This window comes from Tachyglossus aculeatus, chromosome 4 (genome assembly GCF_015852505.1).
Source record: "Tachyglossus aculeatus isolate mTacAcu1 chromosome 4, mTacAcu1.pri, whole genome shotgun sequence".
Lineage (NCBI taxonomy): Eukaryota > Metazoa > Chordata > Mammalia > Monotremata > Tachyglossidae > Tachyglossus > Tachyglossus aculeatus.
This window is the reverse complement of record NC_052069.1, coordinates 114,019,067-114,045,934: the sequence shown is the minus strand read 5'-3', so window position 1 is coordinate 114,045,934 and position 26,868 is coordinate 114,019,067. Positions and strand designations below refer to the sequence as shown.

At 45.7% G+C, this 26,868-nt stretch overlaps 1 protein-coding gene across 5 annotated transcripts in view; it reads left to right on the top strand.

Annotated features, from left to right (window-relative positions):
- ABL1 (ABL proto-oncogene 1, non-receptor tyrosine kinase) overlaps positions 1-26,868 on the top strand; it is a 183,565-nt gene that overhangs the window by 133,311 nt on the left and 23,386 nt on the right. For all 5 annotated transcript variants that reach the window (XM_038746022.1, XM_038746024.1, XM_038746025.1 and 2 more), the window contains 3 exons: positions 16,312-16,485; positions 17,105-17,400; positions 25,642-25,914. In XM_038746022.1, the coding sequence (XP_038601950.1) occupies positions 16,312-16,485; positions 17,105-17,400; positions 25,642-25,914 (743 nt within the window). The remainder of the gene's footprint in view (positions 1-16,311; positions 16,486-17,104; positions 17,401-25,641; positions 25,915-26,868) is intronic.

Sequence of the window (26,868 nt, the reverse complement as noted above, 5' to 3'; positions counted from 1 at the left end):
GTCCAGCGCTCTGCACGCAGTAAGCGCTCAATAAATACGATTGAATGAATGAATGAAAGTGACTTGCCCAAGGTCACACAACAGACAAGTGACCCTGGGCACGTCACTTCTCTGGGCCTCAGTTCCCTCATCTGTAAAATGGGGATAAAAAAGAGGAGCCCCATATGGACTGTTTCCAGCCTGACTAGCTTGTATCCCCCCGCAGTGCCTGGCACATCGTAAAAACTTAACAAATATCATAAAAAAGGAGAAATTGTTCAAACTAACTTCTACACTCACTAGATCAGTGGAATTTATTGAGCGCTCCCTGGGTGCAGAGCACCGTACTAAGCACTAAGGATAATAAGCAGGCACATTCATCATCATCAATCGTATTTATTGAGCGCTTACTATGTGCAGAGCACTGTACTAAGCGCTTGGGAAGTACAAATTGGCAACATCTAGAGACAGTCCCTACCCAACAGTGGGCTCACAGTCTAAAAGGGGGAGACAGAGAACAAAACCAAACATACTAAGAAAATAAAATAAATAGTACTCAGTCAGTCTCACGAATCGCATCCATGTAGGGAAGGCTAAGGTCTGGATCAGGGATGCCAATGAGAAACTGTCGGGGAAGTTTATGTTGGATTCAGATCCCGTTCCTTCCCTGGGGACCGCAACTCGCCAGCCATTGAAATGTATAAAGATGCGATTTTCCTGCCTTCCCAGCACCTTGGTTCAATAGAGCGAGTTTGGGAAGTCTTGACCCGAGACCTTCTGCATCCGAGGACTTTTTAGAAACGGCTACGAGAATGACTAACAACCTGGAAGGAATACTGTAGGAGTAAGCAAGAGATAAGAAGTTCCAACTCCGTGCCGCAAAGCACCAAACATGGTTCTTCGGATCGTGTTCAGTTTTATCGGCCAACCCTGCCCAGCTCTGCGGGATTACCCCTCCCGGCCCCACGGCGCTCGGGTCCTAATCCTTGTTTTATGCTCTAATCCCGGCTCCGCCACTTGTCTGCCGTGTGACCTTGGGCAAGCAACTTTACTTCTCTAGGCCTCAGTCACCGCACCTGTAAAATGGGGATTGAGACTGTGATCCCCACGTGGGACAGGGGCTGTGTCCAACCCGATTTGCTTGTATCCACCCCAGAGCTTACTACAGCCCCCTCCTTCCTCTCCCCCTCCTCCCCCTCCCCACAGCACCTGTATATATGTATATATGTTTGTACGTATTTATTACTCTATTTTATTTGTACATATTTATTCTATTTATTTTATTTTGTTAATATGTTTTGTTGTCTGTCTCCCCCTTCTAGACTGTGAGCCCACTGTTGGGTAGGGACCGTCTCTATATGTTGCCAACTTGTACTTCCCAAGCGCTTAGTACAGTGCTCTGCACATAGTAAGCGCTCAATAAATACGATTGATGATGATGATGATGATCACCTTAGACGGTTGGCTCTTGATTCACATCACTGTGCATAGGTGTAAAAAACAGTGTGTAGCAGGATGGTGGATATACCATAACGATTTAAAAGTGGCTCTACCTGTGAATGGAGAAGCAGCGTGGCTCAGTGGAAAGAGCCCGGGCTTTGGAGTCGGAGGTCATGGGTTCAAATCCCGGCTCCGCCCACTGTCAGCTGTGTGACTTTGGGCCAGTCACTTCACGTCTCTGGGCCTCAGTTACCCATCTGTAAAATGGGGATTAAAGCTGTGAGCCCCCCGTGGGACAACCCGATCACCTTGTCACCTCCCCAGCGCTTAGAACAGTGCTTTGCACATAGTAAGCGCTTAAGAAATGCCATCATTATTATTTACTATAATAAAAGCATTTTTGAAGAGTTGAGAGCATTAAGGGAAAGAAAATTACAGCCAACCACGTTAAAAATAATAACAAGTTCAGCAGCGTATTTATTTCACACGAGCCCAGGGATCCCTAGAAGGAACTCACGTCGGATTAGAACCCGTGACCTTCCGACTCCCAGGGCCGTGCTCTATCCACCACACCATGCTGCTTCTACAACTACCACTGACTGATGTCTACACATCAGTGGAAAGAGCCCGGGCTTTGGAGTCAGAGGTCGTGGGTTCAAATCCCAGCTCTGCCAATTGTCAGCTGTGTGACCTTGGGCAAGTCACTTCATTTCTCTGGGCCTCAGTGACCTCATCGGGAAAACGGGGATGAAGACTGTGAGCCCCCTGTGGGACAACCTGATCAGCTTGTAACCTCCCCAGCGCTTAGAACAGTGCTTTGCACATAGTAAGCACTTAATAAATGCCATTATTCATTTAGGGGTGTTTGCAGAAAACTCGCGCTTTGGACCAGGAGGATTACAGTATTTTCCGCGCAACTCTTACCTAGTAAATTGTGGCCATTTTTACCGTTTGCCAGAGCAGCAAGTGTGTTGGAATGAAACGGGAACCTGAGTTAATTTTGAACATCAGCCCAGTCGGGGAATTGATTTTGGTGGCGGACTGAGACCCCCCCACCACCTCCAGCATCCTGATTCCGGGACGGGAATGCGCGATCTTCCACCGTAGGCTTCAGCCGGACATTTGCGGAGAGGGGCAAAGTCCGGGAGGGAGTGGGAAGGATGGCTTTGGATTTCCTGCCTTCCTGTTGAATCAGAAAGCAGCGGGGGACCTTTTTCTTCCTGTGGCCGAACGTTCGCATCGTCTGAACAACCCCTTGTGAGCTTCTCATTCATCAGCAGTGTCCTATCAGCCTGGTGTGTCATCTCCTGCCAGCTGTATTTCGCATTCTGCCTATTCCAGGTGTTTTCCAACCCATCTCTCCTGATTGGGGAATTTTCTGAGAAAATCCAGACTCGGCAGCAATAGTTTTTGGATCGTTCTATATATTTTAGCTTTCCTGCCTGAGCTCTGTAGAGTGCCTGGCACATAGTCAGCACTTAGCAAATACCATAATTATTATTGTTATTGGAGTCATTAATCTCTCCATTAACTGTCCAAGTTAAATACGTGAAGCTGCAGTAATAATAATAATAATAATAATAATAATAATAATAATAGCATTTATTAAGTGCTTACTATGTGCAAAGCACTGTTCTAAGCGCCGGGGAGGTTACAAGGAGATCAGGTTGTCCCGCGGGGGGCTCACAATCTTAATCTCCATTTTACAGACGAGGGAACTGAGGCACAGAGAAGGACTGTGAGCCCACTGTTGGGTAGGGACTGTGTATGTTGCCAACTTGTACTTCCCAAGCGCTTAGTACACAGTACACAGTAAGCGCTCAATAAATAATAATAATAATAATGATGGCATTTGTTAAGTGCTTACTATGTGCAAAGCACTGTTCTAAGCGCTGGGGGGGTACAATGTGATCAAGTTGTCCCACGTGGGGCTCACAGTCTTACTCCCCATTTTTACAGATGAGGTAACTGTGGCTCAGAGAAGTTAAGTGACTTGCCCAAGGTCACACAGCAGACTTGTGGCGGAGCCGGGATTCGAACCCACGACCTCTGACTCCAAAGCCCGTGCTCTTCTCACTGAGCCACGCTGCTTCTCTAAATACAATTGATTGATTGCTCAGTAAATATGATTGATTGATTGATTGACAGTTGGCAGAGCCGGGATAGTAGTTCTGTAAAAGGCAAATGTGAGGGTTAATATGTATTACTAATCCCTTTGAATATTTCTGTGGCCCTTTAAGTCCCCATTCAGGAAAACACACGTGTCCCAAGGCCACACTAGTGCACACAGACCATTTCTTGAGATCCCATTCGCCGAAGCCAAATGAGCGCGGGTTCCTGAACCGAGACGTGATAATTCTCCAACAGTATTCTAGCTCAAGCGTGTCGTGAAAGCACATGTTAGGGCCGAACTGAAGTGATTCTCAACCGTGAGTTTTCAGGGGAGTTAATCAATCAATCAATCGTATTCATTGAGCGCTTACTGTGTGCAGAGCACTGGACTAAGCGCTTGGGAAGTACAAGTTGGCAACATATAGAGACAGTCCCTGCCCAACAGTGGGCTTATAGTCTAAAAGGTTAAAATAATAATAAAATAAAAGTTAAAATAATAATAATAATTAAAATAATAATAATAATTTAAAAAGTTAAAATAATAATAATAATGGCATTTATTAAGCGCTTACTATGTGCAAAGTACTGTTCTAAGCGCTGGGGAGGTTACAGGGTGATCAGGTTGTCCCACGGGGGGCTCGCAATCTTAATCCCTATTTTACAGATGAGGTAACTGAGGCCCAGAGAAGTTAAGTGACTTGCCCAGAGTCACACAGCTGACAATTGGCAGAGCTGGGATTTGAACCCATGACCTGTAGACTCCAAAGCCCGGGCTCTTTCCACTGAGCCACGCTGCTTCTCTTTAAAGGGTTTTGGCCAACTGCTTTGAGTTAGGGCAAGAAATGGAGTATATGGGAGTATGTAGAGCATGCTTCATGCAAAGCAGTGAACTAAATGTTAGGGAAAGATGCTATACCAGGATCATAGTTCTGATACCTTTCGTAGCCCAATCGGTGGTATTTATTGAGCACCTCCTGAAGGCAATGCACCGTACTCGGAGTTTGTCAACGAATCTCTCTCGTTCAACCCATATATTCAATCTATCACCACATCCTCTTGGTTAGGTCTTCACAGCTTCACTCAAATTTGCCCTTTCCTCTCCATCCTAATTGCTACCATGTTATTCCAAGTGCTTTTCCTGTCTGCCCCGACTACTGCATCAGCCTCATTGCTGGCCTCCCTGCCTTCTGTCTCCCCTTCTTCAATGAGTACTTCTGGATCATTTTTCCGCGAAACCATTCGGTTCATGTTTCTCCACTCCACAGTAACCTGCGGTGGTTGCCCTCTTAATCCACCTTCGGATTAAGCAGAAACTCCTTACCATTGGCTTTAAAACACCCCATTACCTTGCCCCCTCCTATACCTCTCCAATTTCTTTCTACAACCCAACCCACACGCTTTGCTCTTATGCTGCCAACCTATTCGTTGTACCTTGAGGTCATCTATCTTGTCGCCAGCGCCTCGCCCTCACCCTGCCCCTTGCCTAGAACCCCCTCCCTCTTCACATCATCATCATCAATCGTATTTATTGAGCGCTTACTGTGTGCAGAGCACTGTACTAAGCGCTTGGGAAGTACAAGTTGGTAACATATAGAGACAGTCCCTACCCAGCAGTGAGCTCACAGTCTAAAATCACATCTGACAGATCGTCATTCATTGATTCAATCTTATTTGTTGAGCGCTTACTGTGTGCAGAGCACTGTACTAAGCGCTTAACTCTCCCCTCCTTCAAAGCCTTCACTGTCCAAGAAGCCTTCCCCGACCGAGCCCTCATTTCCACTCCCCCCTGTGTCACCCCTGCACTTGGATTTACACCCTTTCGTCACCCCTCTCTCAGCCCCACAGCACGTACGTACCTCTCCGTAATTTCTTTCATATTAATGTTGTCTCCCCCTCGAGACCGTAAGCTCACTGTGGGCAGGGAACTTCATTAGGCTGGACACGGTTCCCGTCCCACATGGGGCTCACAGTCCAAGTATTTGTTGAGCACTTACTGTGTGCAGAGCACTGGCCGAAGCACTTGGGGGATGTTGGTAAATACGATCTCTGCCACAGAAGCTTAGTCGAGTGGGGTGGACAGAGGGGAAAGGAAATTACAGATAGGGGAGATGGCAGAGTGTAAGGCTACCCACTTAAGTATTTGGGGGTTGGGGGATCGGGCAGCGTTGAAGAGTAGCACTCAAGGGGAGAAAGTGCTGAAAAAATGGTTGGGGGTGAAGGTGGAGCTAAGAAGACAGAGTTCCCAAAGCGAGATGGACGTTAACCTGGTTTGGATATGATTCCCCTGCCAGCCTGCCTGAAGTCCACAGGGAAGCAGCAGAAGCAGCATGGCTTAGTGGTTAGAGCACGGGCCTGGGAATCAGAAGGTTCTGGCACATAATAATAATAATAATAATGATAATAATAATAATAATAATGATGATGGTATTTGTTAAGCGCTTACTATGTTCCCAGCACAGTTCTAAGCGCTGGGTTGGATACAAGGTTGTCGGGTTGTCCCACGTGGGGCTCACGGTCCTGGTCCCCGTTTTCCAGATGAGGTAACAGACACCGAGAAGTGAAGTGACTTGCAGCATGGCTCAGTGGAAAGAGCCTATTTATTTTACTATTACTCTATTTATTTATTTATTTATTCATTCATTTATTTATTTATTTATTTATTTATTTTGCCATTGCTCTATTTATTTATTTATTTTACATGTACATATCTACAGCGTGGCTCAGTGGGAAGAGCCCAGGCTTTGGAGTCAGAGGTCGTGGGTTCGGAGCCCGGCTCCGCCACAAGTCTGCTGTGTGACCTTGGGCAAGTCACTTCACTCCTCTGAGCCTCAGTTACCTCATCTGTAAAAATGGGGATTAAGACTGTGAGCCCTACGTGGGACAACTTGATCACATTGTATCCCCCCCAGCGCTTAGAACAGTTCTTTGCACATGCTTAACAAATGCCATCATTATTATTATTATCATTTATTTTATTTTGTTAGTATGTTTGGTTTTGTTCTCTGTCTCCCCCTTTTAGACTGTGAGCCCACTGTTGGGTAGGGACTGTCTCTATATGTTGCCAACTTGTACTTGTACTTCCCAAGCGCTTAGTACAGTGCTCTGCAATTGATTGATTGATTGATTGATTCTAGTCCCGACTCTGCCACTTGTCCGCTGGGCGACCTTGGGCAAGTCGCTTCACTTCCCCGGGCCTCAGTGACCTCAGCTGGAAAATGGGAATTGAGACTCAGAGCCCCATGTGGGACAGGGACTGTGTCCGTCCCGGTTTGCTTGTATCCACCCCAGTGCTTAGTACAGTGCTTGGCACATAATAACTAATGCCATAATTATAGGGAACTCAGGCAGCAGGTGTTGATGCCAGCCTTGGCCCACACGTACCCAGCCTGGTGGGTGCATGTGGAGGGAATAGTCCAGCAGCGGGCAGAGAGGGTACCCTGGTTGAAGGGATCCGGTGACAGTCGGAATAGGAGAGTTGAAAAAGAGAGGGGCAGCAAGATACCTCCGGGGCTGCAGGCTTTAGGGATCTGGAGGACGGCGGTGGTGTCAGTTTATCTGGGAAGCGGGGTACTTTTGGGAAGTTTGGGAGGAGTGGAGAGTGCCAGCTGGGAGAGAGTCAATGTGCCAGTCAGTCAGTCAGTTTTATCTGTTGAGCACTTACTGCGTGTACTATCAATCAATCAATCAATCAATCAATCAATCATATTTATTGAGCGCTTACTATGTGCAGAGCACTGTACTAAGCGCTTGGGAAGTACAAATTGGCAACACATAGAGACAGTCCCTACCCAACAGTGGGCTCACAGTCTAAAAGGGGGAGACAGAGAACAAAACCAAACATACCAACAAAATAAAATAAATAGGATAGAAATGTACAAGTAAATAAATAAATAAATAGAGTAATAAATATGTACAACCATATATACATATATACAGGTGCTGTGGGGAAGGGAAGGAGGTAAGATGTGGGGGATGGAGAGGGGGACGAGGGGGAGAGGAAGGAAGGGGCTGAGTGTGGGAAGGCCTCCTGGAGGAGGTGAGCTCTCAGCAGGGCCTTGAAGGGAGGAAGAGAGCGAGCTTGGCGGAGGGGCAGAGGGAGGGCATTCCGGGCCCAGGGGATGACGTGGGCCGGGGGTCGATGGCGGGACAGGCGAGAGCGAGGTACAGTGAGTAGAACGAGGTACTAAGTGCTCGGGAGACAATAGAGTCTGGTAGGGACAGCCCCGACCCTCGAGGAGCTTGCAGTCCGATAAAGAAAACTGGTGGAAAGCCTTGATGCCAATAATGTAATAATTGTGGTATTTGTTAAGCGCTCACTACGTGCACTATACTAAGCACTGGTGTGGATCCAAGCAAATTGGGCTGGACACAGTCCCTGTCCCACATGGGGCTCACAGTCTCGATCCCTGTTTTACAGATGAGGGAACTGAGGCCCAGAGAAGTGAAGCAGCGTGGCTCAGCGGAAAGAGCACGGGCTTTGGAGTCAGAGGTCGTGGGTTCAAATCCCGACTCCGCCAACTGTCACCTGGGGGACTTTGGGCAAGTCACTTCACTTCTCTGGGCCTCGGTTACCTCATCTGTCAAATGGGGATGAAGACTGTGAGTCCCCCGTGGGACAACCTGATCACCTTGTAACCTCCCCAGCGCTTAGAACAGTGCTTTGTACGTAGTAAGCACTTAATAAATGCCATCATTATTATTATTATTATTATTATTATAAGTCACTTGCCCAAGGTCTCACAGCAGACAAGCGGACGAGCCAGGATTAGAACCCATGACCTTCTGACTCCCAGGGCCATGCTCTAGTTTTTATTTGATGCAGAGGGAGAGGGGCAGTCATGGGATGTTTCTGAGTGAAAGGATAGGGTCCCTGGTGGGAGTTTACGATGTAGCCTGAAGAAAGAGGTGGGGAGATGGGTGAGGGTATTGACATAGCAGATCAATCAATCAATCAATCGTATTTATTGAGCGCTTACTGTGTGCAGAGCACTGTACTAAGCGCTTGGGAAGTACAAGTTGGCAACATATATGATGAGGAACATATATGAACAGGGATATGATGAGAGTTGAACGAGGATGGTGGCTGGTTTGCGGGGAGAAGGTACGTATCCGGAAATGGCGCGAATGGGATTTAGCAGTTGGAGTGAGAGCTGAAAAATGGGAGATTGGAGGATGACATCAAGGTTGAGGTTTCCGGGAGAGGGAGGTTGGTGGTGTTCTCCGCAGAAGTGGGAAAGTTGGGCGGAAAGGTGAATTCAGCTGGGGCGTGGTGAGTTTGGGATGTTGGCGAGACGTCCAAGTGGATACGTCTTGGCGGCAAGAGGAAATGCAAGATTGAATAGCAGGAAAGAGTCCTGGGATAGATTGTTATATGGGCAGGGAACGTGTCTGCTAATTCTGTTGTATTGTACTCTCCCAAGTCCTTAGTACAGTGCTCTGCGCACAGTAAGAGCTCAATAAATATGATTGACTGATTGAAGCCAGCCCAGTTCAGCCCAGCCAGGCGGTAAACAAAATCTCACGGGCAAAATCAGCAAAAAAAGTTAACTGCTGCCATCCTTACCCTTCCTAGTCCCTGCAGTACAGATATTTGTTTTAGAATAATTCTGGGAGTCAGAGGACCCGGATTCTAATCCTGGCTCTGCCACTTGTGCGCTGTGTGACCTTGGCAAGTCGCTTCACTTCTCTGGGCCTCAGTCACCTCATCTGTAAAGTAGGGATTAAGATTGTGAGTCCCATGTGGGACTGTATATGTGTATATACATATATGTATATATGTTTGTACATATTTATTACTCTATTTATTTATTTATCTTGTACATATCTATTCTATTTATTTTATTTTGTTAGTATGTTTGGTTTTGTTCTCTGTCTCCCCCTTCTAGACTGTGAGCCCGCTGTTGGGTAGGGACTGTCTCTATGTGTTGCTGACTTGTACTTCCCAAGCGCTTAGTACAGTGCTCTGCACACAGTAAGCGCTCAATAAATACGATTGATTGATTGACATGGATTGTGTCCACCTGATTAGCTTGTATCTTTTTCCCCACACTTAGTGCAGTTAGTGCTTAATGAATACCGTAAAAATAAGAAGAGCACTCTAGTAAGCTCTTGGGAGAGTACAGTAGAAACAAGACACATTTTGACTGTCCGCTAGGATCTTACAATCTTATGAGGTAGATAGGTAACTATAATTATTTACAAATATTGGGAGCAAGAGAAAGGAAGCGCTTAGTACAGTGCTGTGCACACAGTAAGCGCTCAATAGACTGTGAGCCCACTGTTGGGTAGGGACTGTATATGTTGCCAACTTATACTTCCCAAGCGCTTAGTACAGTGCTGTGCACACAGTAAGCGCTCAATAAATATGATTGATGATGATGATGATTGACAAGGATGTAATAGGAAGTAGTTCAGGTGTATCAGGATGAAAATAGCCAAATAAACAAGCAAATAAGCAAATAAAATATGCAGAGATACATCAATCTGAGGACAAGAAAGAGATGTATAAATGCCGGGGATGGGGTTGGGCCAATATGAGTGGGGTGTTAAGATTTAATTTAAGATTGGCAAATCGCTTCACTTCTCTGGGCCTCAATTACCTCATCTGTAAAGTGGGGATTACGATTGTGAGTCCCATGTGGGACATGGACTGTGTCCACCTGATTAGCTTGTATCTTTCCCCACACTTAGTGCAGTTAGTGCTTAATGAATACCATAAAAATAACAAGAGCACTCTAGTAAGCTCTTGGGAGAGTACAGTAGAAGCAAGGCACATTTTCACTGTCTGCTAGGAGCTTACAATCTTAAGAGGTAGATAGGTAACTAATTATTTACAAATATTGGGAGCAAGAGAAAGGACAAGGATATAATAGGAAGTAGTTCAGGTGTATCAGGATGAAAATAGCCAAATAAATAAGCAAATAAGCAAATAAAATATGCAGAGATACATCAATCTGAGGAAAAGAAAGAGATGTATAAATGCTGGGGATGGGGTTGGGCCAATATGACTGGGGTGTTAAGATTCAATCAGGGACAGCTTCCCAGGCGAATGTGGAATTTGGGGAAGATTTTGTTGGATTCGGTCGAGGAGAGGAATTCACAGCGCATCCCTCGTGTTGTACTTTTTCAGGCACTTAGACCATCGCTCCCAGGGAATAGTAAATACCATTACTGCCGCTAGTTTAAGGCAGGTGAAATAAGATGGGGGAGATGAAAACAAGAAGATGAACTTGGGAGGAGTGAAAAGCATGAGCTGGGAAGTAATGGGGGGAAAGAACCAATCTATCATAAGGATGGAGCCGGTGGGAGCTTTCGCTTGCCGTAAAGACAACCAAGAAACCGTTGGAGGTTTTTGAGGAGCAGAGAGATGCGTGGCAAGGAGGATGACTGGGACAGTGGCACGTTGGAGGGACTGAAGGGGAGAGATGCAAGAGATTGAGAGATGTTGGTATGTTTGGTTTTGTTCTCCCCCTTTTAGACTGTGAGCCCACTGTTGGGTAGGGACTGTCTCTATATGTTTCCAATTTGTACTTCCCAAGCGCTTAGTACAGTGCTCTGCACATAGTAAGCGCTCAATAAATACGATTGATGATGATGATGATGATGAGTAGGAGAATGATGCAATGTGTTATGAGAAGGTGGACCAGTGTTTGGGAGGAGAGGAAGAATTGCATCCGGGAAAGGTCACCACACAAGAACTGGCCGGGTTTAGCAGCTGAATGAATGCAAGAGCTGAAAGAAACTGATGAACCAATAATAATAATAATGTGTGGTATTTGTTAAGTGCTTAGGGGTGCCAGGCACTGTACTAAGCGCTAGGGTGGATACAGACGAATCAGGTTGGACACAGTACCTGTCGCATGTGGGGCTCCCTGTCTCAATCCCCATTTCATCGGGGAGGTAACAGAGGCCCAGAGAAGTGAAGTGACTTGCCCAAGGTCACACAGCAGAGAAGTGGCAGAGTTGGGATTAGAACCCGTGACCTTCTCACTCCCAGGCCCATGCTCTATTCATTATTCAAGTCTGTGGGCTTCTGGGACAGGGAAAATGATGATGAACAGAGGTGGAAAAGTTAGGACGAGGGGCAACGATCAGTTTTAGATCGTGCTGTTTGAGTGCAGGTGGGATGTCCTCCAGACTAAGCAGGGACGTGTTTACCAACAGAGTACACAACGCTGTTATAGTGTACTCTCCCAAGCGCTTAGGAGAGTACACAGTAGGCGCTCAGTAAGGATGACGGACTGATCCAAGTGGGGATATCCTGAAAGCAAGAATGGATGTGGAATTGTAGATTAGCGGTTGGGGTTAGAATTGTAGCTTAAACTCCCTGAAAGAATGAGGGTGGAACTCCCTGGAAGAGAGAGGAGTAGGGGACCAGAGCAGAGCCTTGCGGAATTCCCAGAATTAGGGGTAGGGAGGTGGAAATGGAGCCGGCAAACAGACCGAGGAAGAGCCATCATAGAAGTAGAAGGACAACCGGGAAAGGATCATGGTGTCAAAGCCTGGTGGTGTTTCAAGGAGCGTTGGTCCACAGTGCTGATGAAAGCAGAGCCGTCAAGAAGGATTAGGACAGAGTAGAACCCATCAGACTTTGGCTGAGGAGGTCATTGGTGAGTGTGGTATCAATAATTCATTGCATCCATAACTACTTATGTCATAATTTATTACGTCTATAATTTATATTAATGTCTCTCTTCCCCTCTAGACTCTGTGGGCAGGGAACGTATCTACCAGATCTGTTGCGTTGTACTCTCCCAAGTACTTAGAACTCCTCCTTTTAGACTGTGAGCCCACTATTGGGTAGGGTCTGTCTCTGTATGTCTCCCTATGTTGCCAACTTGTACTTCCCAAGCGCTTAGTACAGTGCTCTGCACACAGTAAGCGCTCAATAAATACGATTGATTGATTGATTGATTGTTCTGCGCACAATAAGCGCTCAGTACATACGATTGATTGGTTTCCACGGAGTAATTGTCGTGGGTCAAGACGAGGGGACCAACCCTAGTCCAATTTGCTTCCATCTTCAAGATAATTTGAATGCCGGGATGGAAAGCTGGAGAGTTCGCTTCTGTCTGTCCCATTCTTGCGGGTCAGAACTCGACCCCATCGGTTAGGTTATTTGAATGGACGCTAGTTTAGGTAATAATTATAAGAAGTTTGGAAGCCCGGACCAAGTTGGCATATACCTGTCCAAAATAGCCCAATCCCACAGTCTTCTAGACTGTGAGCCCACTGTTGGGTAGGGACCGTCTCTATATGTTGCCAACTTGGACTTCCCAAGCGCTTAGTACAGTGCTCCGCACACAGTAAGCACTCAATAAATACGATTGATGATGATGATGATAAGCCTTTAGTGCATGACATTAAGAAGCCAAAGGCAAACATCTCTGTGGCAGTTCAAAATGGTTATGCAATAGGGATGTTTAGGGAATAGGTACCATAACAATCGTCAAGGTTATTCCACAATCTGGAAGATGTTGCCAACTTGTACTTCCCAAGCGCTTAGTACAGTGCTCTGCACGCAGTAAGCGCTCAATAAATACGATTGAATAAATGAATGAATGTTGTTGGTTGAGTATTGAGTGTGTTTTCTCTTTTGACCCCTCCATTGTCACACACCAATTGGATCAAGATCCCATGTGGGGCAGTGTCCTATCTGCTTATTTTATAATAATAATAATAATGATGGCTTTTGTTAAACGCTCACTATGTGCCAAGCACTGTGCTAAGCACTGGGGCGGGGGGGGATACAAGTTAATCAAATTGTCCCACATGAGGCTCACAGTCTTAGTTCTTATTTTACAGTTGCAGGTGAGGTAACTGAGGCCAAGAGAAGATAAGTGATTTGCCCAAAATCACACCTCAGACAAGCGGCGGAGCCGGATTAGAACCCATGACCTCTTGACTCCCAAGCCTGGGCTCTTTCCACTGAGACACGTAGTGCTTAATACCATGCTTGGCACATAGTAAATCAATCTATCAATGATATTTATTGAGTGCTTATATTGATAAATATTGTTATATTGATAAATATTATATTTGTAATTGATATTGATAAAATACATATTAATTATATATTAATTAATTAATATTAATTAATATAAATTGGTTATATTGATAAATATTGATATTTATACAGTGCAGAACACTGTAATGATGGTAATGATGATGATGATGATGATGGCGTTAAGCCCTTACTATGTGCCAAGCACTGTTCTAAGTGCTGGGATAGATACCAGGTAATCAGGTTGTCCCACGTGGGGCTCACAGTCTCAATCCCCATTTTGCAGATGAGGGAACTGAGGCACAGAGAAGTTAAGTGATTCGCCCAAAGTCACACAGCTGACAAGTGGTGGAGCCGGGACTGGAACCCACAACCTCTGAATCCCAAGCCCGTGCTCTTTCCACTAAGCCATGCTGCTTCTCGCTTTGGAAAGTACAATACAACAGATACAGAACATGTCTGCTAATTCTGTTGTACTGTACTAAGCGCTGGGGGGAATGCAACAGAACATTGCCTGCCCATAGCGTGCTTACAGTCTAGAGTAAATGCTAAGCAAGTATTATCATTATTATTATTGTTATTACCATCATCTTTATTATAGATGTGCTAGGATCTATTGATACAGGCATAATCTAAGCCCTTTTTTTCCATTGGTGGCCTTGTGTCTTCACCAAGATACCAGAATTGAAAGTTTCCTTTTTCCACCGAAGTTGGTTTGCGTTCCTCACGGCCCCCAGTTTATTTCAGAATCATGTTTTCCGAGGGGTGGAGCGGTTCTGAAACTAGTGGGCCCAGCTGAGAACCCAGCAGCTCTAGTTGACGGTAGGAACAAAGGTGAATCCAGGCCGATTACGGAAAGAGGGGACCCTAGCCGAGAGCTGAGTGGGCCTTCTCTGGTTGTGCAGGGAAGGATAACAAGACCATTGGTCAAAATGACATTAATTTCTCCCCCCTTCCATGACGGGCTCAGGGGAGCTGAGAGATTCCTCCCATCTCCACATCCTCCCCCTGGCCTGGAATGCCCTCCCTCCGCACATCCGCCAAACTACCTCATTTCCTCCTTTCAAATCCCTACTGAGAGCTCACCTCCTCCAGGAGGCCTTCCAGACTGAGCCCCCCCTTTTCCTCTGCTCCTCCTCCTCCCCTCCCCATCGCCCCTACTCCCTCCCTCTGCCCTACCTCCTCCCCCTCCCCACAGCACTTGTGTATATTTGTACATAGTTATTACTCTATTTATTTTATTTTATTAATAATGTGTATATAGCTATAATTCTATTTATTCTGATGATATTGACACCTGTCTACTTGTTTTGCTTTGTTGTCTGGCTCCCCCTTCTAGACTGTGAGCCCATTGTTGGGTAGGGGCCGTCTCTAGATGTTGCCGATTTGTACTTCCCAAGCACTTAGTACAGTGCTCTGCACAAAGTAAGCGCTCAATAAGTGCGATTGAATGAATGAATGAATTTAGAATGCCTAATGATGAGGGCGCACTTTTCCTTTTCATCGTAGTCCAGTAAACAAGGGCAAGTATGAACATGAAATCTTAAACCTAAAGTCTCAGAACATGAACGTAAGCCCCATTTTTTTTTTTTGTGGGGGGGGGTATTTGTTAAGCGCTCACCATGTCTTTTAGACTGTGAGCCCACTGTTGGGTAGGGACTGTCTCTATATGTTGCCAATTTGTACTTCCCAAGCGCTTAGTACAGTGCTCTGCACATAGTAAGCGCTCAATAAATACGATCGATGATGATGATGTGCCAGGTGCTATATTAAGCGCTGGGGAAGGTATGAGATAATCAGCTTGGACATATCCATGTCTCGCATGGGGCTTGTAGTCTTAATCCCCATTTTACAGATGAGGTAACTGAGTCACAGAGCAGTTAAGTAAGTTTCCCAGGGTCACACAGCAGAAGAATGGTGGAGCTGGGATTGGAAACCAGATCTTTCCGACTCCAGGCCCACACTCTCCTCTCCACTAGGCCTCACTGCTTCTCTGTTGGCTTAGCTTCACGATGAGGAAGTGGCCCCTGATAACTGAGGGTGGCTTTGAGAAGTAGGTAGTGTTGCCTAGTGGAAAGAGCCAAGGCTTGGGTATCAGGCATCTTGGTTTCTAATCCCACCTCTGCCACTTCTCTGCTGTGTGACCTTGGGCAAGTCACTAAACTTCTCTGTGCCTCAGTTCCCCCATCTGCAAAGCGGGGTTTCAATACCTGCTCTCCCTCCTACTTAGACCGTGAGCCCCATGTGGGACCTGATCTTTTTGTATCTGCCCCAGCACTCAATACGGTGCTTGGCACGTAGCACTTAACAAGTACCACAATTATTATTAATTATTATTTTGTTGTCCCTGCTTTGGAAGTACCATCGGGTTGAGCAGGAGGAAGGCATTTTCTCTGCATGTTGCAACACGTGCGCAGTGCATAGGTCCATTAGAGTTGACTATTTTGACATGTATCTAAAATGACTCCTTTTGGATTGTCGGACAGTATTAGAAAGGTGAAAGATTGTTTAGGAGCAGGAACCTAATCAGCTTGCTCAAACTTGGAGAGTGCTCAACATTTTCCACAAAATTAAAATTCGGGAAGAGTCAGCTTTGGCGCCTTTTTTCATGCATGCAGGAGGACTACACATGTCAAGGTACTTAATAAACTAGAAACTCGTAGGTTGGAAAGATCAGATGGTTTTTCTGTTTCAACTGGGAATTAAACTAGTTTTTGTCCCTTGCTCTCCTTCCAATTCTCTTCACTCTTCCCTCCCTTTTCTCCCTTCTCTTCCAGAAGCCCTTCAGAGGCCAGTAGCATCTGATTTTGAACCCCAAGGACTGAGTGAAGCAGCTCGTTGGAACTCTAAGGAAAATCTTCTTGCTGGTCCCAGTGAAAATGACCCTAACCTTTTTGTTGCACTCTATGATTTTGTGGCCAGTGGAGACAACACTCTAAGCATCACTAAAGGTAAGAGAGCTGTGTGGGCCACCCATGGTGGTTTGAAGAGAGAAAATTTGGCAGACTTATGGCTTGACTAAACATCCCTCTGGTCATTTAAAGAATAGCTTTATGTTTGACTTGAAAACTGTCCCAAAGTGCAGGAAATGGTTTCTGGAGAATGCTTCTTTCGGACGAGTGTCTCATACGAGATTGTTCACAGAAATGAGGTCCGACTCCCAAAGTGGTGGTCCGGCCTGGCCGATATGATTGAAAACCGCAATCCACGGTACTTTCATTCCTTCAGCGTAAATTTAAGAATCGAGATTATTCAGCCGTCTGAGAATCAATTTTCGGGTGAATCTTTTGATTGAACTCCATAGCATTGAGTTTTAGCACATGCAAGCAGAGCGGTAGGAATAAAATCTAATCATTTTTGCCAGTATGGGTAATCAATCAATCAATCAATCGTATTTATTGAGCGCTTACTGTGTGCAGAGCACTGTACTAAGCGCTTGGGAAGTACAAGTTGGCAACATAACTCAAGCCTATTGAGTGATCAACTTCTGGCAACTCCAGAAGAATAAATGGGGGAGGACTGGTACGTTGAAGAAGGTATGTTGCAGTCTACCTTGTCTTTCTCGTCCAGGCGAAAAGCTCCGCGTCCTGGGCTACAATCACAACGGGGAATGGTGCGAAGCCCAGACCAAGAACGGGCAAGGGTGGGTCCCCAGCAACTACATCACCCCCGTGAATAGTTTGGAAAAACATTCTTGGTACCACGGACCGGTCTCCCGCAATGCAGCCGAGTACCTGCTGAGCAGCGGAATCAATGGGAGTTTTCTGGTGCGGGAGAGCGAGAGCAGTCCAGGCCAGAGGTCTATATCATTGAGATACGAGGGAAGGGTTTACCACTACAGGATCAACACTGCATCCGACGGAAAGGTAGGAAAACGGGAGGGGAGGCAGGAAGCGTCGGCAATTGGATCAGGGGATGTCCAAAGGGCCCGCTGATGAGTTTTGTTCACGAATGTCGCACCAAACTTCCGAAGAAGGAGACTTTTCCGGGGTTAGAATGGAAATATCAGTGGTAGTTTTCATTACCCTAGATACTAATGCTAGGAAGAGGGTGGTACTTTGTCTCCGTGCCAACACAATTTCGTCCTTGGGAGACAGTCATAATAATAATAATGATTATAGTGTTTGTTAAGCATTTAATATGTGCCAGGCACTGTATTAAGCCCTGGGGTGGATACAAGCAAATTGGGTCCCTGTCCCATGTGGGGCTCACTGTCTCAATCCCCATTTTATAGATGAGGTCACTGAGGCGCAGAGGAGTGAAGTGACTTACCCAAGGTCACACGGCAGACAAGTGGCGGAGCTGGGATTAGAACCCATGACCTTCTAACTCTCAGGCCCGTGCTCTATCCACTACGCCGTGCTGCTTCTAAGTCATCCCCTTGGGTTACTCACCAGGCTAGCCTCCCTGAACTTCTCTTCACTTGCAATCAGAAATAGTCCTTCCTACCCTGTGCCTGATGACGAAAAGGGAATAAGCAATACCCAAGCCAAAATTATTTTTCTTTCCCGAGAGCCACTGCGCCACGTGACAGCGCTGTAGGCGTAACGGCTCTCCACTTTTGGTGGTGATCGCCTTCTGAAACTCTGAACTAAATTCTCCCAATTTGGAAGTTGCTCCATTAGAAATCAGTTAGGTCCTTTAGGAGGTGCATTAGCTCTCCCAGACCATGAGGACGCCTTTTAGGGAAGCAGCATGGCCTAGTGGGTAAAGCTTGGACCTGGGGAGCCAGAGGACCTGGGGAATCATAATAATAATAATCATAATAATAATAACAATAACAGTGATGGTATTTGTTAAGCGCTTACTTTGGGTTGAGCACTGTTTGAAGCTCTGGGGGAGGGACGAGCTAATCAGGCTAGACACAGTCCCCGTCTCACAGTCCCCATTTTGCAGATGAGGTAACAGGCACGGAGATATTAAGTGACTCGCCCAAGGTCACACAGCAAACAAGTGGCAAAGCCGGGATTAGAACCCAGGTCCTTCTGCTTCCAGGCCGTTGCTCTATCCCCTAGGCCATGCTGCTTCCCATCGGGTTTTAATCCTGGCTCTGCCACGGACCTGCTTGTGTGACCTTGAGCAAATCATTTCACTTCTTTGTACCTCAATTTCTTCTACTACAAAATGGGGATTCAATATATGTTCTCCCTCCTGCTTAGACTGTGACCCCCTCCTGGCACAGGGACTGTATCCCCCCTGATTAACTTGTACTTCCCCCAGGGCTTATAACAGTGCATGACACATAGTAAGCACTTAAGAAGCATCATAAAAAAACAAAACTCTCCCCTTGGTTAGGGTAGCCCTACGTTAGCTTGCTGTCATTGAAAGCTTGCCTCTCAACAGCGTCATTTACCCAAGGAAACAATCAAGAATGCAGTCCAGGTGGGTATTAGGGTTTGCACACAGTAAGCGCTTAATAAATGCCATCATTATTGGGCAGCTTAATAGTTCCTTTTCCTCACAGATGTCTAAGCAGTGCTTTGACATAGTTGCAGACAAGCAGGTTCTTCTACGTCAACTTGCCAGCTGACAGGTGATTTCAAAGGGGAAAAAAATCCTGAAAACGTTCGGGTGGAAAGGGCTGTTTGCAGAAATAAAGTCCCGTTAGGAGTCGGGGCCAAGTCCCAAGCCCTTTCGCACATGAAAATCCGCAATGTACTGGGCAGCTCCCTTTCATTCCGGGCTGCCCACGAGGGAGTGATTTGGCCTGCTGACGTGTACTCCGGGGAAACGGATTGGGCCTCTGGCCGAACCAAACCCCCTTCCCTTTCTCCCTCCCCGACGACCCTCCCTTCAGCCTCCTGCGCGCCTGGAGGCTCCTCGCCGTCAGTCAGCCCGACCGAGGAATTTAATATCTCGGAGTATTGCAGTCGGGATGAATGGCTTTGGTGGGATCATATCCTGTGACTGAGTGAAAACAGCATCGGCGGGGAGAGGTATTGCAAAAATGTGTGCAACAACTGCCGTTGGCCCGAAAGTGCGCCTGACATAGCAGAGCCTTGATTCACCCCTTTGCAAGTTTCCAGAGGAAAGTTTAAGGGCGGAAAGAGGGGCAGGCCGGGGTTGACGGCATTTCATTATTCTTGTTTTTTGTATTAGCCGAACGTTAAAAAAAAATCACCCTGGAATACAGCGGATCTGCAGATAAGCTCCCCGAGGACTTTCCTCCGGCCTCCACCCTGTTGGCTCACGTTCCTCTCTCCCCTCTGTTCCCCCCCGGCTGTTTCAGGAGGGTTTGCAAAATGACACTTTCCAGCCAACCAACCCAGAATCGACCGATCTGGGCCACTAGCCCGCTGCTGAGAGCTTTTGTTGTTCGGAGCTGAAAACACTGAAGGGCCAGGCCCCTGCTCCGCAACGTAATTGAGCAATCCGTTTTTTCCATTTGCTCGAAACCCTTGGAGTTCACAGAAATCCAGTTCCCTGGGACTTTATCAGTACATAGTTCTTCTTTATTATTTCATTCTTTTCCAATCTTAGGACCCTCGGGCGACACGGTAGAACTCGAAGGGGGATCGCTTTTTGATTTCTTTTTCTTTGGGTTATGGGTTTTTGGCAGCAGGTCCCCCCGGGTTAAGGGAGGTGTAGAGTATCAGCTTTCCGGCAGTTCTTTGCAAGGCTTTGTCAACTCTTTCTCTTTTCCTTTCCATGAGAGAGATGAACGGTCTTTCTTTCCATTTTCATTTGATTAGTCGTGAAAGTCGTCTGATACGTTGAGTTGACACACACGGGATTTGAACGAAAGCTGTATTAGAGGACACAGAGCGTGTCAGCGGCAGCATCTTGGCTTTTTAAGTTTATTCACCTTGAGAGGTGAGGCCAGACAGTCTGGATTACAGCCCAAAGAAATCTGAATGGGCAAAATGGCCGAGAATGTAGTGAACTGAGTTCAGAAAAGCAGAGTGACTTCGTGGATAAAGCACGGGCCTGAGAGTCAGAAGGATCTGGGTTCTAATGCTGGCCTGCCGTGTGACTTTGGGCAAGTCATTTCACTTCTCTGTGCCTCAGTTACCTCATCTGTAAAATGGGGATAAAGAATGTGAGCCTCATTTGGGACAGAGCTCACCTCCAGTAGGTCTTCCCAGACTGAGCCCCCTCCTTCCTTCTCCCCCCGCCGCCTTACCTCCTTCCCCTCCCCACAGCACCTGTATATATGTTTGTCCCTATTTATTACTCTATTTTATTTGTACATATTTATTCTATTTATTTTATTTTGTTAATATGTTTTGTTTTGTTTTCTGTCTCCCCCTTCTAGACTGTGAGCCCGCTGTTGGGTAGGGACCGTCTCTATATGTTGCCAACTTGTACTTCCCAAGCGCTTAGTACAGTGCTCTGCACACAGTAAGCGCTCAATAAATACGATTGAATGAATGAATGAATGACAGGGACAGTGTGCAACCTAATTAACTTTTATCTACCCCAGCACTTACAGCAGTGCGTGGCATATAGTAAGCGCCTAACAAACATTATAATTACCGTTGACTCCAACTCCACGACTTGTCTGCTGTGGGACCTTGGGCAAATCACTTCACTTCTCTGGGCCTCAGGTACCTCATCTATAAAATGGGGATTAAGACAGTGAGCCCCATGCGGGACAGGGGCTGTGTCCAAACTGATTAGCTTGTATCTACCCCTGCACTTAGTGCAGTGCCTGGCACATAGTAAGCGCTCAACAAATACCATAAAAGCAAACAAAAAAACCCCACTTCCTGATGACTTTTCAGAAGAGAAGCAGTAGGGCCTAGGGGAAGGCGCAAAGGACTGAGAGCCAGGAGATCTGGGTTCTAATTCTGGCTCCACCTTTTTGCGTGCTGGGTGACCTTGGACAAGTCATTTAATTTTCTCCGGCCCTCAGTTTCCTCAGCTGCAAATGGGGATTCAATACCCATTCTCCCGCCGCCTTGGCACGTGAGCCCCAAGTTGGATGGGGATTGTATCTAATATGATTGCATTGTAGCCATCCCAGTGCTTAGCACAGTGCTTGGCACTGTGGTAAAGAACTACCTAGAGGGAGCATGGGCATTCAGCAAAGCAGCCCATAAACAGAGACTTTGAGAAGCGTGACAGCAGCATCCTGTCAGCAAAGGTTGCAAGAGTCTAAGCTCAGTTAAGTCTCTGGGTCTGCTCGTCAGGACTAAAGAGAATTTTTGGTGAATTTATTTGACAAGTGTCTTTCAGGCTGGGTGAAAGATTAGAAAGAGGCCATCCTGGAAACGCTCTCTGAATGTTTATAGAAATTCCTGCAGAGCATAAATAAAATGCCATTCATAGCTGCTAATTTCACTTTCTGCTCCTTACATGCCGTGAATTCTCGGTGTAGAATGCAGCCCATCAACCCGATGCTAGCCCAGAGGAGCAGCGTGGCTTAGGAGTCAGAGGACCTGGGTTCTAATCCCGGCTCCATCATGTGCGTACTGTGTGACCCTGGGCGAGTCACTTCACTTCTCTTTGCCTCGATCACCTCATCTGTAAAATGGGGATTCAGTACCTGTTCTCCCTCCTACTTAAGATTGTGAACCCCGGGTGGGAAAGGGACTGCTTCTGGCCTGATCATCTTGTATCTTCCCCGGAGCGTAGAAGAGTGCTTGACAAATACCGCAATTATTATCATCAATTGTTATGTGAGGAAAAGGGAGAAAGACAGCAGACTTGAATATGAGAACAAGTCCAGGAAAAGAATGTACAGGCTGTTTTTTAGCAGGGCTGTGTTAATATTTAATACATTTCAGTATGTAAATTTTATGCTGAGAAATTAACTAAGTTACAGGAATGGTCAATTTAATTATTGAGGAGGAATAAAGTTGGCCCATTATATGAAACAGCCATAACTCTCTGAAATCTCTTTAACAAAGTAAAGGGAATAAAGTAATTCCAAGACCAATTCTTTATAAACCAGGGCTTAGGGGAACTATTCGTGTTCTGTGACAGAGTGGACTTAAAATCTCCTGGTACCTAAGGGAGATCTGCTCTTCTGCAGAATTTCACTGCCACTTGGAGAAATGGGGCAACGAGTCTTTTTTCCCCGGTGAGCTTGGAAGAACTGGCTTTTTAAAAGCCTGCTGTGCTGAGCGGTATATTTCTAGAGGCTTTCATATCCTGAGGAGCATCTGGTTGGAACAAACTCTTTTCCTGTCTCCTTTCCTCAGATTAACGAGAAGCAAGGTGAGGGACCAGTGATCAGGGAGAAGAAACAGGGGAGGAATCAAATTAATGTTGTTTTTGGCTACCATTGAGGAAAACAAGGGAAGGTCTAAATTAATGTTGTTTCTTGGCTACCATTGAGAAAGACAAGGGAAGGTAAAGTGGGGCACCAAATTGTGGGGGGCAATGGCAGAAGCCTAAGCAGTCGGAGGGTCAGAGTTTCCCCCAACCTGCTATCCCGACTCTATAGCCCATGAGCCCCCTCTGTCCCTGCTGGCATGGAGGTTAGGCAGAAGCTGCCGTCACAAAAATGCAGGGAATATGTCTGTTTATTATCGTATTGTACCCTCCCAAGCGCTTAGTACAGTGCTCTGCACAAAGTAAATATGATTACATGTGTGAAAAATGAGAACGTTTAAGCTATTGGTGGCTGTTTCTCACCAGGAACAGTTTGTCTGGCGCGGTGACTTACCCAAAGACTACCACCCCCCTCTCCAAAGAAGTTTTTAGTTAACACGTTTTTCTGTTGATATTTTTGAAGTAGTATTTTGAACCTGTCTTTATTGTTCATTAGAATATCATCTCATTTTTGTCTCATCTTTCCCTTGGAGATCTTGTGAGCCCTTGTGGGAAAGACTGACTCTGAATTTGATTTCCCTACCCCATGATTTAGTACGGTGCTTTGCACATTGTAAGTACTTAGTAAATGTTAGCGATAGCTAAAAGTAAAAATTGCGCTTGCAGATAATCTTGCGGCCACTTTACCCAAAGATTTTTTTTCCTTCTCCAGGACTAGATATCTGTCCTTACATGTGGCTCTTTGAGTTATCACTAAAGCAGTTCACTTTGAGGCTTATGTGCAGCTATTTTGAAGAAAATTAGCCGGCCATGTATACTAAACCAGACTGCCCCTCTGAGCAATTAGAAAGATGTAGCTAGCCAAGAAAATGGCCCATTAGAACAGCAGCGATGAACTTGCTAAAACTGGTGACCCTACAGGAATCTTGTTACCTTCGCTCTGTGCTTTCAGTCAAGCACACTCTCTGGGAGAGAATCCCATTCCTAAGAATTGAATTAGAAAGTTTGTAGTCCCCAAAGGTTTTTGTGTTAAAACCAATTCCTGGGTGAAAAATTTTTTCATATTCATTTGATGCGTCAGGGAGACATCTCCTTGCTGCCCCTTCTCGATTTCGCCCTTTTGTGGATTCCATTTATTTATTTTAATGTCTGTCTCCCCCTCTAGACTGTAAGCTTGTTGTGGGCAGGAAATGTGTGTATTATGTTGTTGTATTTTACTTTCCCAAATGCATAGTACAGTACTCTGCACACAGTAAATAAATAAATATTTATTTAGTATTATTATTAATAATATTTATTGAGTGCCTAGTCTGTACAGAGCACTCTACTAAACGCTTGGGAGAGTACACTATAACAGAGTTAGTAGACATGTTTCCTGCCCACAATCACTTAGCACAGGCTTTGTACTTCGAAAGTGCTCAAAGGCGGTAAATACTACTGATGGATTAGTCGATTAAGAGGTTCTCATCCGGCCAGGTTAACAGCTACAGGTCCTAAGCAGGGAATCCAATTTACCACTTCTGGTGTCTGAAAAATCTGTTTTTGATCATGTTTCTTCTGTTAATCTGAAAACCAGGGAACCTAAATTGAAAGTGATCTCTCGTATATTGGGTATTTTTGGCCTTTGCTCTTCGGGTTGGCCTGGGTTTATAATTTGCAAGTACCTGTTAGCCAAATGGAGAGTTCCTCTTGCCTATAGAACATCTCCAGAATGTCTGTCAATTGTTAGATCGAACTCTCCCAGGCACTTAGTACAGTGCTTTGCACACTGTAAGCATTCAATAAATACGACTGACTGAGTGACATCTTAAATTGCACATGTGTAAAACTGAACTCCTCGTCTTCCCCACCTAAATCTGCTCTTCCTCACATCCCAGGATCTGTTTACACCATCACCGTATCCACCTTGGCATCATGTTTGACGCCTCGCTGTCTGATAATCCTCCTCCCATTCAGTTTGTCGCTAAACTTTGCTCATGCTTTCTCCAGAGCATTTCTCAAGTCTTCCTCTTCCTTACCACCCAGACAGCCATCTCCCTGGCTTAAGTTCTCATCATCTCCCAATAAGATGGCTTTATCAGCCTTCTTTCTGGTTTCTTTTTCATCTATTCATTCAATCAAATTTATTGAGCGCTTACTATGTGCAGAGTACTGAGTGCATTGGAGAGTACAGAACAACAATAAATAGACACATTTCCTGCCCACAAGGAGCTTACAGTCTAGAGACCGCCCACCTTTCCCATCTTCGGCCTGTGTTACTCTCCACAGCCTGAATCTTTTCTCCTACAATGTCCTTCTGCGTATTTCTCTCCGATTCTCCAAAAGCTCCATTGGCTCCTCATTTCTTTCCTCTGCTTATCCTCCCAGATGCTCAGTATAGTGCTGTGCATTCAAAAAATACTGTTGACTGTGAAATGCATTTTTTTTCTTGTTATTTAAATCAGTTCTGGTTGGTTAATGCCCAGGTAAATGGACATTTAAAGTACCAGATCACTGGAAATAGAAGTTGGCTTTTGAAATGATTAAATGGAGATTTTAGGACACCCCTCCTTGTTAGGGCTTGGTGCTTGAAAAGCAGTATAGTGTGGTGGTTAGAGCTCAGGCCTGGGGGTCTGAAGGCCATGGGTTCTGATCCCAGCTCTGCCATTTGTTGCTGTGTGGCCTTGGGCAAGTCACTTCGCTTCTCTGGGCATCTGGAAAGCGGGGATCGAGACTGTGAGCCCCGTGTGAGACAGGGACTTTATCCAAGCCTGATTTGCTTGTCTCCACCCCAGCGTTTAGTACAGTGCCTTTCCCATCGTAAGCGCTTAACAAATACCGTTAGTATGACGATGATTATTACCGTGCCGTCTTGGTCCGAATGAAGGCCGCTCATTGGTTTCTTCCAGCTGTACGTCTCCTCGGAGAGTCGCTTCAACACTCTGGCAGAGTTGGTCCACCACCACTCAACGGTAGCAGATGGATTGATCACCACTTTACATTACCCGGCTCCCAAGCGGAACAAGCCCACCATCTATGGAGTGTCTCCCAACTACGATAAGTGGGAAATTGAGCGGACAGATATCACCATGAAGCACAAGTTAGGAGGCGGGCAGTATGGAGAAGTATACGAAGGCGTATGGAAGAAATACAGCCTGACGGTGGCTGTGAAAACCTTAAAGGTAAGTGCAGAGACCGTCTGACTTTGCACTGCACACTCCATGTATTTAGCGTGAATTGTTGAGGGGCCCCTATTTAAATTTTACTAATTGCCTGGCAGCATTAGGCGGGGGGCCTTACTAGAAGTCTCCTCTTCAGTGAGTACGAGCAGCTCATCTGGGCCCGTTAATTGCTCTTTTCAGTCCTTTGTATTGTCAAGTTTTGGGGTGAGGACTATACTCTTTACGTTCTTTTTGGGTGCTTTCGCTCTTGGGTAGAGGTGAGATTTGCTGCTAAGATTTGCACCTTATATGTGCCCGAAAATTGAGCCATATTTTTCACTCTGAAAATGAAACTTTGGAGACGAATGAATGTTCTGTTGCACGAGAAGATCTGTCGTGGAGTTTTATCGTGTAGGATTTTCAGAAGGGAAAATCATATTTCTGAGCTATTCCTTTCTACGTTTTGACTGATTTTAAATGGCTTCTGTGAGATCGGTACTGGGAAATTGGAGTGAAAGATAGAAGGAGGTTGAAAACTTTCATGTTGGAATAGAAGCATGGAAAAAAATATTCTTTTGAAGCCGTAAGCTGCAGAAAAAAATCGTTTTTTTAAAGGGAAATACCTTTCATTTCATTCATTTAATCGTATTTATTAAGCACTTACTGTGTGCAGAGCACTGTACTGAGTGCTTGGGAAAGTACGATACAACTGTAAACAGTGACAATCCCTGCCCACAACCGCCTCGCAGTCTAGAGTATCATATTTATCAAGTGCTTACTCTGTGCAGAGCCTTGAACTAAATGCTTGGGAGAGTGCATTTCACTTCATAAACCTGATTGTAAACATGATTCCTGCCTTCAAGGAATTTACAATCTAGTGGGGGAGACACACTAAAATAAATTACAGATTTGGGGAAGCAATACCTTATGAAGAAGTGCTACGGGTGGCTGGGGAACGAATAGCCAAGGGTTTAG